This window comes from Peromyscus californicus, unplaced genomic scaffold (assembly GCF_007827085.1).
Source record: "Peromyscus californicus insignis strain IS unplaced genomic scaffold, ASM782708v3 Scaffold_14__1_contigs__length_90479793_seg_2, whole genome shotgun sequence".
Taxonomy (NCBI): Eukaryota; Metazoa; Chordata; class Mammalia; order Rodentia; family Cricetidae; genus Peromyscus; species Peromyscus californicus.
Window position 1 is genome coordinate 73,180,355 of NW_026294436.1, and position 16,466 is coordinate 73,196,820.

General features: G+C 39.3%; 1 protein-coding gene and 1 pseudogene across 1 annotated transcript in view; both read left to right on the plus strand.

Moving 5' to 3' along the window:
• The window catches only part of Ush2a (usherin), a 706,426-nt gene that overhangs the window by 101,361 nt on the left and 588,599 nt on the right, over window positions 1-16,466 (plus strand). The window contains exons 5-8 of the mRNA XM_052737975.1: window positions 452-746; window positions 1,589-1,773; window positions 2,235-2,456; window positions 3,492-3,585. Of these exons, the coding sequence (XP_052593935.1) occupies window positions 452-746; window positions 1,589-1,773; window positions 2,235-2,456; window positions 3,492-3,585 (796 nt within the window). The remainder of the gene's footprint in view (window positions 1-451; window positions 747-1,588; window positions 1,774-2,234; window positions 2,457-3,491; window positions 3,586-16,466) is intronic.
• On the plus strand, window positions 13,765-13,862 carry LOC128110246 (uncharacterized; annotated as a pseudogene).

The window sequence follows — 16,466 nt, forward strand, 5'->3', positions numbered from 1 at the left end:
ACTGTTAATCCAGACAGTCCTTCCCAGGTATGCCTGGAGCTTTGACTCCCAGGCGGTTCTAATTTCTGTCAAGTTGACAATCAACATTCTCACCATCACAGAACTTTAGGGTAGTAAGGATATTTTATTTGTCCAAAGTGAGTTTTATTTTCTATTCCATTGAAAACAATTATTAAAGCTAAATGGTCAGTCCTCCAAACACCTGACGGGTACTATCAGCTCTTAGGAGGTCAGTCCTCCAAACACCAGAAGGGTACTATTAGCTCTTAGAGTCCTCCAAACACCAGAAGGGTACTATCAGCTCTTAGGAGGTCAGCCCTCCAAAAACCAGAAGGGTACTATCAGTTCTTAGGAGGTCAGTCTGCCAAACACCAGAAGGGTACTATCAATTCTTGGGAGTTCTGTCACCATGAAGTTGTATGACCTTACCTTCTTCTCTGGACCATTGCAGAGAGATTCTGGAGCTCTTTTCTGGAGATCTCCCCCACTTGCATACCCAGCCACATTGCCGCTGCCCAGGCAGCCACCCCCGTGTCCACCCCTTCCTCCAGCAGTACTGCATTCCCAATGGTGCAGAAGATGGACCCCATCATCGAGTATCACGGTTGAATCCCGAAGCCCATCCTCTCTCCTTCATCAATGATAATGACATGGCTACGTCATGGATTTCCCATGTATTTGCAGACTTGACGCAGCTCAATCAAGGCGTGATTATTTCCGTAGACTTGGAAAATGGACAGTACCAGGTAATCAGAGACAGCACGGTGCCTAAGCTCTCGCGGCTTCAGTTCATGCCTTTGAGGAAAAGAAATGTTCTCTCACAGTCCTGAGGACTCACAATGTGCAGTAAAGGTGTTGACAGGGATGCCCTCCCTCCAGATGAAGATGGGCAGGGAAGAGTCTTGCTTGCCTCCGGTGACGTCTGTTAATTCACGGACCTGTAACTCCAGGTTCTGCCTGTTTGCACCGAGCCCCCTTCCGTGATTCTCAGAGTGTGTTAATTTCCCCCTCTCTTTCTCTTTAAATAGAATGATCTCTTTTTAAGATCCTTGGGTTTATTAGATCTGTAATGGCTATTTCCAAGAAGATTATACTCACAAGCACCTGTAGTTACCTCTTGAACATATTTACTCGGATGTACAATTCATCCACTATGTGGCAAAAACTAGAGTTGTAATGAATGAAATCACAGTAGCTAAAGCTGACATCCAGTATTTAAATTAATGTTTACAGACTGGTATTAAAATGGCATCTATGGAATTGTTGAACTTTCTTTTAATAAGAACATACATTAATAGGACAGGTGCTTATTCATATGTACTTCATGGGAGTCATTTTCTTTGTTCATATCTTTGTAATGGGTTCACTGTGATTTACAAAATCATTGAGAATAGGAAGAAATATGTAATTAGAGAATGTATTGCTTTTACTATAGGTCTGAAGTTCCTAGATGTTCCTTAAATTGTCCATCACAATAATTAAAGGAAGTGAGTCTTTATATTCAAATCTGAAGTCTGTGTTTTGACTCCTTAACAATGTGTTCAACTTAACCACCCATGACAATAATAATGGACATTTCCATCCCCAGGTATTTCAAATCATCATTCACTTCTCCAGCCCACAGCCTGCAGCAATAAGAATTCAGAGGAAGAAGGTGGACAGCTCTCCCTGGGAGGACTGGCAGTATTTTGCTAAAAATTGCAGTATTTGGAGGATTAAAGATAATGGAGATTTGGAAAATCTTGATTCTGTCAACTGCCTTCAGTTTCCTGAGTATGAACACTTCCAAAACAATTGTTTTTAATAAACTAATGCCTTTGTCCTAACCTGTGGGCCAGGCAGCTGACTAGGCTAGCAGAGATCACTGGTTTTAGGGACGTTGAGTTAGTGTGCCTCTCCCCCACCCCCCCCACCACCAGTTGAGTTTTAAACTGCTTATAGTTCCCATAAAGGACAGAAGTATTTACATTTACAGTCCACTACTGCTGTCTAATATGGCACTCATCTTATTCAGCCAGCCATCTGCATTTATGTTCTCATGGAACTTCTAGTCAGCCTCTCTGTGATGATCCCACTTTACTTCTATGTGAAATGAATGGAATATTTATTCATTTCCCAACACTGAAGAACTTGGTAGTTTCCTGACACTGTATAGAAATAACCCAAACTTGTGATTTCCATTTGATCAAAACCATGAATAGCTTTTAAAAATACAAAATTTCTTTCCTTGACAGTTTTACCCCATTCTCCCATGGTAATGTCACCTTTGACCTCCTGACCCCTGGACAGAAGCAGCGTCCTGGGTACGATGACTTCTACAATAGCTCACTGCTTCAAGAATTCATGCATGCCACTCAAGTGAGGCTGCACTTCCACGGGCAGTTCTATCCAGCCGAGCGCACTGCTGACCCGCGACACAGATACTATGCAGTGGATGAGATCACCATCACTGGGAGGTAGTACTGAGGACCAGAGGTCTGAATGCCCTGTTAGTTTCACTGTGCTTTTTTTTTTAAATCAGGTGTTTGATGTACATATTTTTTTAAAAAATGTAGTAGCTGAGCTCTTGGAGCAGGCCAGATTGGAGAAGGAACTTTCAAAAGATTGTCCACTCAGAAAGCACAATATTCTGAAGGTTGAGAATGTGTTTAGTGGCTGAGTAAGCTTAATCCTCAGACTGTAAGAAAAAGGTATGATACTCTAAATATGATATGTTCGGAATTTCTCTAAATATGACATAGGCAGAATTTATCATACATTTTACTTTGTTTTACAATATAATTTTAAACTATTCTCTATATTTAAAAAAAGAAGAAACAAAATTTGGGTTGTAGCTATAGTGCCAGATAGTATAAAGTATGACACTTGGTCTTCTAAAGTTCATAGTTCAAAGTTCCAGAAGGTCACCTGTCTGTCATCAAAAGAGAAATATATTGTACCCTAATTGTTGATAAATTTATCATCACGGTTAAGAACATAACTCACAATGAAAAATAGCTTCAAATCTAGGCAGCATATTGTTTGGTATGGCAAAATATATATACAGTACACTTGAAATGGATTGTTCTAGAAAAATGGTGTATCTTGAGCATTTAAAGAGATATCCTAAAATAAGAAGACCCAAAATATCAACACTGATTTGTTATGTAATATAATAACAAAAGAAATGCTATTAAATAATATTTTCCACATTACTATGAAACAAAGGGCAAAAACTGGAAATCTACAGTTTCCTAAGTGTAGCTTGAATAGTTTCAACAAATGCCTTCCTGTGACAAATACCACATGGTTGGAGGGAGTTACTGTACACCATCTCACTTCCCTTCTCAAGGTGTCTTCACAGTTACCTTTACAAATCATTGAGGTTGGGTCCATACAGTCAGAGAGAGTCAGGTTTGCCTTTCTCAAGTGTGGAGCATGTACACCCACAGGCTCTTGAATGTGTTGCTGGTGGCTTGCTTCTGAGGTGTGTGGGGTGCTCGTGTTCACAGATGCCAATGCCATGGACATGCCGAGACCTGCGACAGGACCAGGCGGCCTTATAGATGCCTCTGCTCTCCACAGAGCTTCACTGAAGGACCTCAGGTGTGTTGCTTCATCCAGGAAATCTAAAAGGAAATGGGAAGGGTAAATATAAGTGAACCAAATCTTGATTTTGGTCCAGTTTCAGAAGATACTTAAATGGATAAGAACTTAAAATATCAATTTTCTTAAAATGTTATTGTAGAGAAATACAGCTACTGATAAAGTTAAAAGTTGTGTGTTTAAAACTATTCAAAGAGAAACTGCATCTGAAGTGAAACTCTAAGAGTCCCCCGCTTCTCTCTCTTTGTTAGTTTATCAGCATTGTATGTTGACTAAAATAACATTTAAGTTGTCCTGATAGACCAACACTGGCCAGTGAAAGCTTTGACTACTTCCTCTGAAAAAAGTGTTTGCTTGAAAGAACCTGTAACACAAGGGCGTGGTGCACACCTGTGATCCCAGCACCAGAAAGAGGAGATGGGTTTAAAGTGCTTGTATTACAAGCATGAGGACGTGGATGAAATCCACAGCGTTCATGTGAAAAGCTGGGCATAGCAGCGTACACTTGTCATTCCAGCGTTAGGGAGGCAGAGACTGGGGGATCTCTGGGCCTCACTGGCCAGTTAGCTTAGTATATTTGATGAACTCAAGCCGAAGAAAGTCATTGTTTGAAAATGAAATGGACAAAGCCTGAGGAACAACATCCAAGGTGGTCTTCTGGCCTCCACATGCATATCACATGTGAAAACAAATGAACATGAATGTGGACAGACTCACATAGGCCTGGAGAACTTGTTTATAAATTTCCAATTTAGGTCTAGCCGAGAGAGATGTTCCCTGGGCCTATGTGAGTCTATGAGGCATGCTGATGGAAGAGCCAGAGCACACTAATCTATAGGACCATGTTTATGTGATACAAATGATAAAAGTGTAGTTGTAACTTAGTTTACAATATTTGAAATTGTAATGTTAACTCATATGACCCAATTGCTATGGAAAAAATCATATGCAAATTGTCAGTTTTATTAATGATAAAATTTTTGACAAGATTAAAAAATGACAAGATTGCAGTCTTTAAACATTTTCTAAACTTGAGAGATTAAAAACACTATTTGATTATGAGGTGCACATGCTTGATTAAAACCAAGGTTTGGGTCATTTTTCATGTGTCTACAGAATGCTACTCCATTTCACCATTGGTTTGTACCACCATTGTGTGTCGATGGAAGTATGTGTTCATATTTGTGTGCAGTATATCTTGCAATATTTGAGGACATCTTTAAATCATCTTTGAAGGTTTTGGCAGTATGCCTTTCTGTCCTTTGAGAGACTTAATCCAATCTAAATTGCTCTCAACTGCATCATTAGTGTGTGCATCCTCAATGGCCAGAACGCCCTCTAAAATGCACATGTCGTCTGGTTCTTTGGGGGAACGGAGATGAAAACAGGGTCATGCATGCTAGACGAGGCTTTCCTCACTGAGTCACACTCCGAGCCTCTGCTGTTTTGGTGTTGTCATCATTTGTTTATTTGACATTATTTATTTTGAGGTAGGGTTTTTATATAGGGCTCTGACTGATCATGAACTTGCTCTGCAGCCTGGTAGGACTTGAACTCATGATTTTACTTCAGCCTCTTGATTTCTTGGTATTATAGGCTTGCACCACCAAATCAGGCAATAAAGAATTTTTGCTTGTTTTGTTTTTGCGTTTGTTTGTTTGTTTGGTTTTTCAAGACAGGATTTCTCTTTATAAGCCTAGTTGTCTGGGAACACTCTCTGTAGGCCAGGCGGGTATTGAACTCACATAGATCCATCTATATCTACCTCCTGAGAGCTGGAATTAAAGGTGTGTGCCACCACCACCCATCAAGATTATTTTTTTAATAAGTTTAGTTCTATGGTTTACAGTATTGTCTCCAAAATTAATTGAATTAGGTTGATCAATTTAGTGTTTATTGAGTCATCAACACAAATGTGCACATGTCACACACATACATACACATATACAGTCACATACACACTTTTGCCAACTGGTTCTACATGTTTAATTAAACATTTATGCCTACTGACATTTTTCTACCTACTGTCATCTTGTTATGCCTGAAGACCACTTCCTCAACTTACTGCAATTAGTGATTTCTTTAAATTCTTTACTTTTTCTTCCTAGTCTACTAACAAACTAGTTTAAAAACTGCCCTGGGTGGACTTAGCAGGATGCATTGAACTGAACCTAGCTGGCACCCACACGCTAAGCTTTACCCTGGCATATTCTTTCTCATGATGTGGAGACACACACTTTCTGATAACGTGGTGTTGCTTAGCTTCCCCTGTCTAATGTTAGATGATGCATTCTGTCTCAGCCTTCCTCCCTTCCTTCTCTTTCTCTTCTTCTTATGCCCCTTCTCATTTTATTCTTTCTAATTGCTCACATTGATGTGTTTGATATCTTATGATTCTTGGTGATTTTATTCTGTAGCTGGAGTTTTCCTGCCTGGCCCACAGTCAGGACAAATCTCTCTCACCCGCCAGTCCCAAGCCGCTCAAACCCGATCAAATAAACACAGAGACTTATATTGGTTTCAAACTGTATGGCCGTGGCAGGCTTCTTGCTAACTGTTCTTACAGCTTAAATTAATCCATTTCTATTAATCTATACCTTGCCACGTGGCTTGTGGCTTACCGGTACTTTACATCTTCCTTATCCTGATGGCGGCTGGCAGTGTCTCCCTCACCAGCTTCCTGTTCTCTCAATTCTCCTCTCTGTTAGTCCCGCCTATACTTCCTGCCTGGCCACTGACCAATCAGTGATTTATTCATTGACCAATCAGCAATACATTTGACATACAGACCATCCCACAGCACCTCCCCTTTTCTTTTCTTAAAAAGGAAGGTTTTAACCTTTACACATCTCCAAAGTCAGCTTGGTATATTTGGGAATTTGGGCGTAGCTTCTCTTACTACTTCCTGCTGGAGGGGGGCGCTGTATCTTCTGGGGAAACAAAGAAAATTTTAGGATCATGGAGTAGTCCGTGAGGCTGTATCATCTGAGCCAGTTGTTTTGAAATGGTTCTGGATGTTGGATCATCTGGGCCATGGTGTCATCGGAGACCTTTCAGGGGGTCTTGGCTGGTCAAACCTGATGTATCTTACTCTGGAACAAATCCATAGCCTCTTGTTTTCTGTGGAAACAAAAGAGACTCTTTTCCAAAGCAACATATCTTTACATCCAAATTTTGAAGTCAAAGTATCTTTAAAATATACATACTGGTTTAACTCAGCTTTCTTTACAATCAAACATCTCTCTGTAGTTAAGAATCCCAAAGACAACACAATCCAGACTCTCTGTGTAATAGTCATCTCTACGTGGCTTATTTTTTATATTAATTTTACTGTTTCTTTAAAGACTTTATTTTTTAAAACCATATATTTGTTTCTATACTGTATATATCATCTTTTTTTTGTCTCTTTCAAGCCTACGTATATTTTACACACATTTTAAACTATTACATCTGAATCTGTCTTATTGTGAATCTATTGCTTTAAGCTGCAGCAGCTGTGGCTGCTGGCTCCGCCCACCTCAGCTTCCCAACGTGGCGTGGTACTTTGCCACCAGCTCTGGGAGCTATCGTGGGTCTATGCTTTTATCCAAGCAGCGTGTAGCCCAGAAACCTCTTTTTTTGTTTTGTACTAGCAAAGGCTAAATCCACAATGTAGCTTAATGTGCCACTTGCAGAGGCCTCATTCCCGCCATACTGCAGGTCAAGCGCGCACGACAGCAACCCGCCAGTAGCTCAAACCGGCAGCTGCCGCTCATTTGAGAGAGACAATTAGGAAGCTGTTTTTCGCTCCGTTTTAGAATCTTTTTTCTCAGGTTTTAGGTGGAAACTCTTGCCCCACGTTGGGGGCCATTTGTAGCTGGAGTTTTCCTGCCTGGCCCACAGTCAGGACAAATCTCTCTCACCCGCCAGTCCCAAGCCGCTCAAACCCCATCAAATAAACACAGAGACTTATATTGGTTTCAAACTGTATGGCCGTGGCAGGCTTCTTGCTAACTGTTCTTACAGCTTAAATTAATCCATTTCTATTAATCTATACCTTGCCACGTGGCTTGTGGCTTACCGGTACTTTACATCTTCCTTATCCTGATGGCGGCTGGCAGTGTCTCCCTCACCAGCTTCCTGTTCTCTCAATTCTCCTCTCTGTTAGTCCCGCCTATACATCCTGCCTGGCCACTGACCAATCAGTGATTTATTCATTGACCAATCAGCAATACATTTGACATACAGACCATCCCACAGCATTATTCCTCTTCTTAAAAGTAGAGGCACTAAGTGAATCAAGGTTCGTGATTGGTTTTGGGGGTCAAATTGGGATTGTCATACTTGGACTCAGGTGGTGCCTGCTGGGTTCAGAGCTGGTGAGTTAATTAACTATAATTTAGGCTGAGAATATATTTTGATACTTCTTATTTAGATAACATCTTTGGAAAACATGAAAAAGCATACCTATGTAATTTTCTTTTTGTCCTACTTGATAATTCATGAATTTAGTTGTAAATAAAAAATGCTTAATATACAATTTGCTTAGAAAAGTTTGCCAAATGCAGCTAAAAGAGAAATGTCAATAAAGTATTAAGTTGTTATCAAATCATCCAACCATAAACTTTTCACATTCAATATTTCATTTTTAAAATGTTTTAATTTAAGCCACTCCCATCCTGTGGGACACCATGCTCTTTTTAAAGGCCCGGAGAAGGTCTAGGAAGAATGTCTTCAGTTCACAGTGTTAGGCTAACCACAAAGGGTAGTCCTCAACAAACATGGCTTTTGTGAATTATTGCCATTTGGCAAATCAGTGAAAAGGTGAGCCTTGAGAGCATGCCAGTTCTTGGCAACTTTCTTTTCTACAAGAAAGCGTGTTTAGCAGAAGTGAAAGGCAAATTGGAGAGAAAGGGGAGAATCATAAATTCAGGAGTTTGCCTTGCAGGAACACTGTCTACACTTTCTTCAGTTATTCCTAAAGAGACAAATCGTGGTCCAAGAGTGGACACAGTGTTTATACAGTTTTGATATTCTTTTCAAATATGATTTTCATCAATTTTATTTAATCAGGAAATAGTTACTACTGTATTCGTCTTCTGTGAAGGCAACTGGTTGAGTGAGGGTAGCAATTCCCTCACTTAAAGGAATGTCCTGATTGTATTTTGTGACCGCACTTTGTACCACCTGTAGCCTTCTATCAGGGCGACCTCAAAGAAGTGAAGCATCCATTCCCTTGAGCTAAGGAGACCTATGTAAAACATACTGATAGATTGATAAACTGGCATACTATAAGATTTATTATTCAGAGTACAGTCCAACTGGATGTCTATTGCTGTCAGTGGCTAACTTGTATGTTTTAACCTTTCATAAAAATAGGAATTAAGAATGAAGATTCTTTCAACTTAATACTAAAGATGGTGCTTGCCCTGAAATGTATTAAATCTGGATTTATTTTTTTCACTTTTTCTATTATAATTTGTAATTGCTAGACTGTGGGCCTTGGGGAGGCTCCCTTAATAATATTTCTGAGGAACTCTGATACATTTTGCATTATATTGCCAATTTAAGTTTTTGACTTTAATGTATGATATGTACCATAAAAATAATGGCATATTTCATCAATAGAGAACACTTTTAGAGGGCTTGTGATGTGTCTTCCCAAGGAAGACCAAAGCAGCACATGATTAATGTGCTCGGCCTGTTTGGAGATTGATCTGAGGCAAAACGAATTCAAAATACTAGATGCTACCCATTAGCTTTCAAGCAGAATTAAATATTTCAAAGTAGAAGTCAGGATTGCATGGCATTGAACTTACATTAATCATCAGATACCTAGCAAAGAGAATCATATTTTCCAATGATTACTTTTATTTTGTTAAGAGTCATTATTGCCCATGCACATATTTTGGGGGTATTTACAAGTCTTTTATTTTAACTGTATATTTGCATATAATTATTGATAAGTAATGCAGAGATTTTGTATACCTATGTTCATCTGCACCCATAGTAATATCTTCCAAAACTCTTATGTTTTAATTTCTTTTAGAATGTATGGTTTGTATACCATAAACCACACTCATTGAATATCCAAAGTTGGAAGAGTTAGGGCAACTGTGTAACCACTAGCCTGTCAGGATAGAGAATGCATACCTCTCCCCAGATACTCACTTACATTTTCTGACATCAGTGTTCCACCTCCACACCCCAGTCCTATTTAACTTCAACGGCTGTCGATATTTATTCCCCTGTTACACAGGCTTTAAAATCTCACTCTACCAACTCCCTCTTTAGGTTATTTTCTAACTACTCGTGACTGTATCTTTATCAAAATAGGGAGCTTGCCTTTCGCTTGGACAGGCCACCAACTCGATAGGATCCATGGAAGAGTGTAGGCTGAACTCACAAAGCACAATAGAACCTAGGAATTTTGCAAATCTGGGACTGTGTATTTATATACTTGCTAATGTGGTTGCATAGCACTATCTACCTCCTCATTCTCTTACCTTCTTCTCTGCTGCCTCTTTATTTATTAGTGTGCTTTGGAGATAAGTTCTTGGGTAGCCTCATGCCTGTTATAAGCCGAGACAATCTTTGAACTTCCGGTGTTCCTGCCTCCACCTCTGAGGAACTGTAGCTATAAACCTTTGCCACAATGCCTGGTCTTATCTAGTATTTACATGTTTTAAGGGTTCAAGCATTGATTGAATCTGCTTTTAAGCAAGGTGTTACTGGGTGAACCTCACATCAAAATACACTTTCCTTTTCCTTCACCAGCTATGGTCCAGGCCAAGAGTGATGCAATGGGCAGGGTGTCGGCCAGCACCGGCTTCTGGCTGCTTAGCTATTCTTTCATCATCCTGTGACATCATTACCTGTGAGGGGAGCCAAGCCCTTTAGAGCAATTCATTAGTGACCATGAATGATTCTCTTATTTTTGTTCTAATTTGTGACCCTTTTATGACATTAATCCTGGATCTTATGAATTAACTATGATCAAACCATCAGTGTGCATTTTTGTTAGTATTACAAGTAGCAGAGCCAGCATGAACCATTTTATTTAATAAACTTGCCTACCACTCAATAAGGCAAAGGATGCCAACATCACACTTCACAATGCTCATTATGTTAAATGGATATTTCCTGTTATTTTATGGAATAAAACTCTTCAGCACACTGAAATCCAAAAGCATGAGTCACCATGACTAGCCTGCACCTCACTGATGCTATCCATCATGTGCCCAACACTGCTTCCGTTTCACTGTGCACAGTGAGATTTTACTCTACGTGTATTCCATTTTCCATTTTCATTTTTGTAATACCAGTGAGTTAATCCATTTTAACTAGCATTTGAACATCTCATATTTTAAATACATTTCATGAATCCCAACATGAGAAATTTAATTTTCTCTTTGATACACGGTGCTACCTTTATAAAGCACTAGTTAGTCCCCTTCTGTCAGTAGATATATAAAATAGAGTTAAACAGGAAGAGATTATGAGCCTGTGTACAAATATAGCTCTGCGGAAGACACAGATACAATAAAAATAATAAAATGTAATATTTGAAGGAGTAAACATGAAGAATTTTCTGGAGTTGGGGATATCATGACTTTTCTGAACACCAAACAGTATAAGAAAATACAGAGAGCAAACATAATAGATCTGACAACCCCCAAAGACGAAGAGCAGAGGCAACACGTGGCCAGAGAGAATAAGACAAATGACAGGGAATGGGTTCAGAAGAGGAAGGTGAAATTATGTTGCACCATAACCAGATGAACCAGGGTCTGGAATAGAGCTTGGAAGTTCAGACTGAAAGCAATCTGCAACCCTACAGCTTCAACTGTAGATGGACTTGATTTAAAATCAGGAAGAATAAATAGTGGCCAAAGAAATGTGTGGCAAGATTATCACTAGTAGATGGGGTTTTTAGATTTTAAAAATTATGTCTCCTGTGGTCACATAGAGGCCATTTTCATGCAAGTATGTGGTGAGCTTGCACACCCCCTCCATCCCAGTACCCTCTCCTGCTTTCTCCTTTCTGACCAAGCTTGTCTTTTATTACCGTAATAAAGATCATGACAAAAAGAAACTTGGAGAGGAAAGGGGTTGTGGCTTACACACCCTATGGCACAGTCCATCATTGAAGAAAGTTGGAGCTAGAATCCAAGGCATAACTGAAGCAAAGTCTGTGGAAGGACGCTGCTTACAGGTTGGTTCTCCATGACTTGTTCAGTTTGTTTATTTTGTACAACCAGGATCTGTAGCTAGAGTTTTCCTGCCTGGCCCACAGTCAGGACAAATCTCTCTCACCTGCCAGTCCCACAGCCGCTCAGACCCGACCAAGTAAACACAGAGACTTATATTGGTTACAAACTGTATGGCCGTGGCAGGCTTCTTGCTAACTGTTCTTACAGCTTAAATTAATCCATTTCCATTAATCTATACCTTGCCACATGGCTCGTGGCTTACCGGCATCTTCACATGCTGTTTGTCATCATGGCGACTGGCAGTGTCTCTCTGACTCAGCCTTCCACTTCCCAGCTTTATTCTCCTCCTTGTCCCACCTACACTTCCTGCCTAGCCAATGGCCAATCAGTGTTTTATTTATTGACTAATTAGCAACACATTTGCCATACAGAACATCCCACAGCAAGGATCACCTTTCCAGGCGGTGGCACTACTACAGTGAGCTAGACCCTCCTAAATCAAACACTAATCAAGAAAATGCCCCAGAGATTTGCCTACAGGCCAATCTTAGAGAGACATTTTCTCAGTTGAGGTTCTCTCTTCCCAGATGAGCCTTGCTTGTACCAAGTTGACAAAACAATAATAAAAAAATTAACCAGCATGCCTTTCCATTAGTTCATTTGTCCTCCTAGACATTTTCACTTTGTCTTCTCTCTCTCTGTCTCTCTCTCTTTCTCTCTCTGTCTCTCTGTCTCTCTCTCTTTCTCTCTCTGTCTCTCTCTCTTTCTCTGCCCCTTCTCTCTCTCCCTCCCTCTCTCTCTCTGTCTCTCTCTCTCTGTGTGAGTGTGTGTGTGTGTGTGTGTGTGTGTGTGTGTGTGTGTGTGTGTGTGCGCGCGCGTGCATCTGGGTGTGATCTGTAAGTCTAGGGCCCACACAGGAAAGGAAATATAATGCTTACCTGTCTGATACTGATTTAATTCACTTATATGATTATGTCCAGTTGTATCTATTTCCCCACCAACAATGTAACTTCATTCCTTTTTATGTCTGAATTTTTCTAGATATAAATATACACTACATTTTCCTTATACACCCCTCTATTGCTCGACACCCAGGTTGGCCCCATAACTCAGCTGTTGTATATAGTGCTGCAGGAAACACTGCTGTGCAAGTGTCTCTGTGACACGTTGACTTGAAGTCATTTGTGTGAACATCCAGGAGTGGTATAACTGGGTCATTGACCTTAATATAAGACACAGACTCCAAAACTAATGGAAGAGTAGGAAAAACATTTGAAGATATCAGCATAGGGAGGCAGTTTCTAAATAGAACATAGGTCATTCAGGAATTGACAAAAGCAATTTAATGAAATTAAAAAGCCTCTGTACTCCAAGCAACAGGAATGCATCCCAGGCATGCAAGGCTGGGATACTGCAAGACCTGATTATCAGTTAACACAAGGCATCACACCAACAAACTAATAATGTCTAATGTGACGTTATGGTTTATTTTCTGCTGTAACAGAAAATGTGGATCTGGGTAATGCATAGAGCCAAGAAGGTAGCTTGGCCTCATGGTTCTGGAAGTCCAAGAACAAGGTTCTGGTAGCTTTTGAACTTATGTAAGAAGAGCCTTGTGCAATTTCAACTCCTGGCATCAAGCAGTTGCCAGTTGAGAGAAGGGAGAGAATTTATGGGTCTAGGTGCTTTGCAATACCCCATTCTTTCATTTCTCTGAAAACTAATATATTGTTATGATAAAGACGTGACTCCCCATTCATGGTTCATTCCCAAGCTCTTCTATAGTACTAACCAAATTTCAGATAAGTTTTGGCAGTCAAACGGCAGCTAAGCTGTAGAATAGATGAACAAATGGAGTGAAGCACATGGCAAAACTCAACACCTGCTAACAAAAATCCATACCTAATGTGACACCCCGTAATGAGAAGCAAGACTCTTACCTGCTGAGATCCAAAAGATAGTGTGTGAATGGCTCCACTTACTAGTCCTTGTATTAGAAAAGTAGTTCTAAAAGTGGAACAATACAGAGATTAACATGGCCCTTCTGTAAGGATGGCACAATTTTGTAAAGCATTCCATATTTAAAAAACAGTAACAAAAAAATCTATTAAATAAAACACACACACACACACACACACACACACACACACACACACACACACACACACAGGAGGACTGGAGAGCTGATTGGGCAGTTAAGAGCATTTGCTGCTCTTGTACATATACATACATGCAGGCAAAACACTCAAACATAAAATGAAGCTAAATCACTTTTAAAAATAAAAGATAAGAAAAGATGTACAGATTTGCAAAGAAGAAATGAAGCTGTTCTTGTATACAACTGACATGATCATCCATGTAGACAATCTATAAAAATAAACAAAACAGCTCTGGGAATTATTGAACCATAGTGTAGACTGCAGGTGAGTGTAGACACAGGGATGAAATGAATTAGATCTATCACATTACTATATTCCAGCAACAATAAAGAGGGATTTGAATTAGAACAAAAACATTATATATTAGCACTTAGTGAGAAGTAGTATTTATGTATAAATCTGACAAAACTGGTTCAAGATCTATATGATGAAAACTCATTTCTGATGACAGACATCAGAGACTGAATAAGAGATGTTTCTGTTCCATAGATAGACTCAATACCATTAGGGTGTCAGTTTTACTCTATAGACTCAATGAAATTTCACTTAGAACACCAACAAGTATTGCAAGTCTATTCTAAAGTTTCCATGGAGTGTCTGACGACCCAGAATAACCCACACTATGTTAAAGGAGAAGAAAATTGGAACTATAATAGTTATTATTATAATCTACTGCAAGACAATGTGATATCAGCTACAAAATACAGAAACGGATCAATGGAAAAGAATGCAGACCACAAAGGCAGACCCACAGCACTGTCTACTTATCTTTGACATATTAGTAAAGGTGATAGAGTGGAAGACAGGAAATATTGTCAACAAATGGCATGAGAATAAATGGATATCTCACTCTAAAATTAAATACATGTGACACAGTTTTATACTCTACAAACATTGACTCAAAATGAGCCCTGTCCTTCAATGTAAAATTAATCTCAGAAGGTTACCTGGAAGAAAATCTTTGTGATCTTAAGTATGATTATGGCTCTTTAGATAGACATAATAACAAAGATATGATTAAAAAAAGAAGATACAATAAACTGAGCCTCACGTCAAACCTTCTCATCTGCAGAAGAGAACGAAGGAAAAGCCACTGACAAGGAGAAAATACTTGCAGAAGAGAAATCTAATAAATGAGTTCCCCAGAATCTGAAGAGAACATTTAAAATTCAAAGTTTTGGAAAAGCCATAACCTGAGAGAAAACTGGGCAAGAGTCCTGAACTGATGAGCCATTGAGATCCTTGACTGTGATGGAGCCATCCTTTAAGCTTGCAATTTGAATATCCAGAAACATCTTGAGAAGAACCAGGCTGTTATAGACTAGGCTGAAACACAACTAAAACTCACAAATGAGCCACTGGAGGATGTGAAAAGAGGAGTAAACCATGTTCTTCAGGAGATGGCAGAATGATTTCTCAATACAAAATGGTAAAATCATTGCTAGAAAAAAAAATAGAAGGCAATTCAAAAACCCACTCACAAAGCCCTCATTAATTACTATTTCCATCACCATGCTATTGTTTTCCCTTCTTAGCTGAGTAGAATGACCAAGTGTACATATGAGGTCAACCATTAACAGTTCTGTAAAACATTCAAATCAAAGTATAAACATCAAACTCACCCCTCTCTTTTAGTATATAATATAAATGGTTAATAGTATCCATAAGATAGGAGACTGAAACAGATGTTGCCAAGTCTTTCAGTTGGGTATGTTTTAAAATAAAAATGTAGGTAGTTGTTTCTCAAAATCTGTATTTCTGTAACATTGCTTTGAAAAAAATTATATCCTTATCATTTTTTATAATCCACTGGGTCCAATTAGTGCTTGTCCTTATACACATGGGTATGAGAAAATCATCAGTGTCCCTTCACCATTCAAAGAAAGTGATCCTCTCTGTTCCATCAGCCATCAAATGCCTTTAGCTCCTTAGTGATGTGTGGGACATCAGGAGTCTCTCCCCACCTCATGCTGCAATTTTTAACTCTCCAGCTTTTGTGTAGGTCTTGGGCAGGGAATCACACCTGCAGTGAGTTTATGTATTCAACAGCTATGTCATGTTCAAAGTCAACTTTCCACAACCCTCCTCTCCATCCTCCCAGCTCTCACATTGTATATGTAGGTTATAAAAGAAAAGAGAAGGTGAAGACGTGAAGTTGAGGTATGTTGGAGGATGGGAGCTGAGGTGAGGAGGTGGATGTGACCAAGCTACAGTGATTGCATGTATGAAACTTTCAAAGAGCATCATATCATGTTCACCAGTACCTGATTAGGGCTCTTATCCTACATGTCCTTAAAAAGAAAAAAAAATGTGTCATCCTCTGCCACTCATGTGCATGTTATTTAAAATGGGAACATTTTAATTTTCTTAGGTATTAGGTTCAAACAATGCAAAGTCTCTGTACTTTTCTTGTAGCTATACATGTAGTTGTATTTTATTTCTCATAAAGGTTTTGAAAATAAAATATGTATATGTCATCTGATTTTTAATATATTTTCAAATAATTCTCTGAGAAGTCTTTACAATGTTT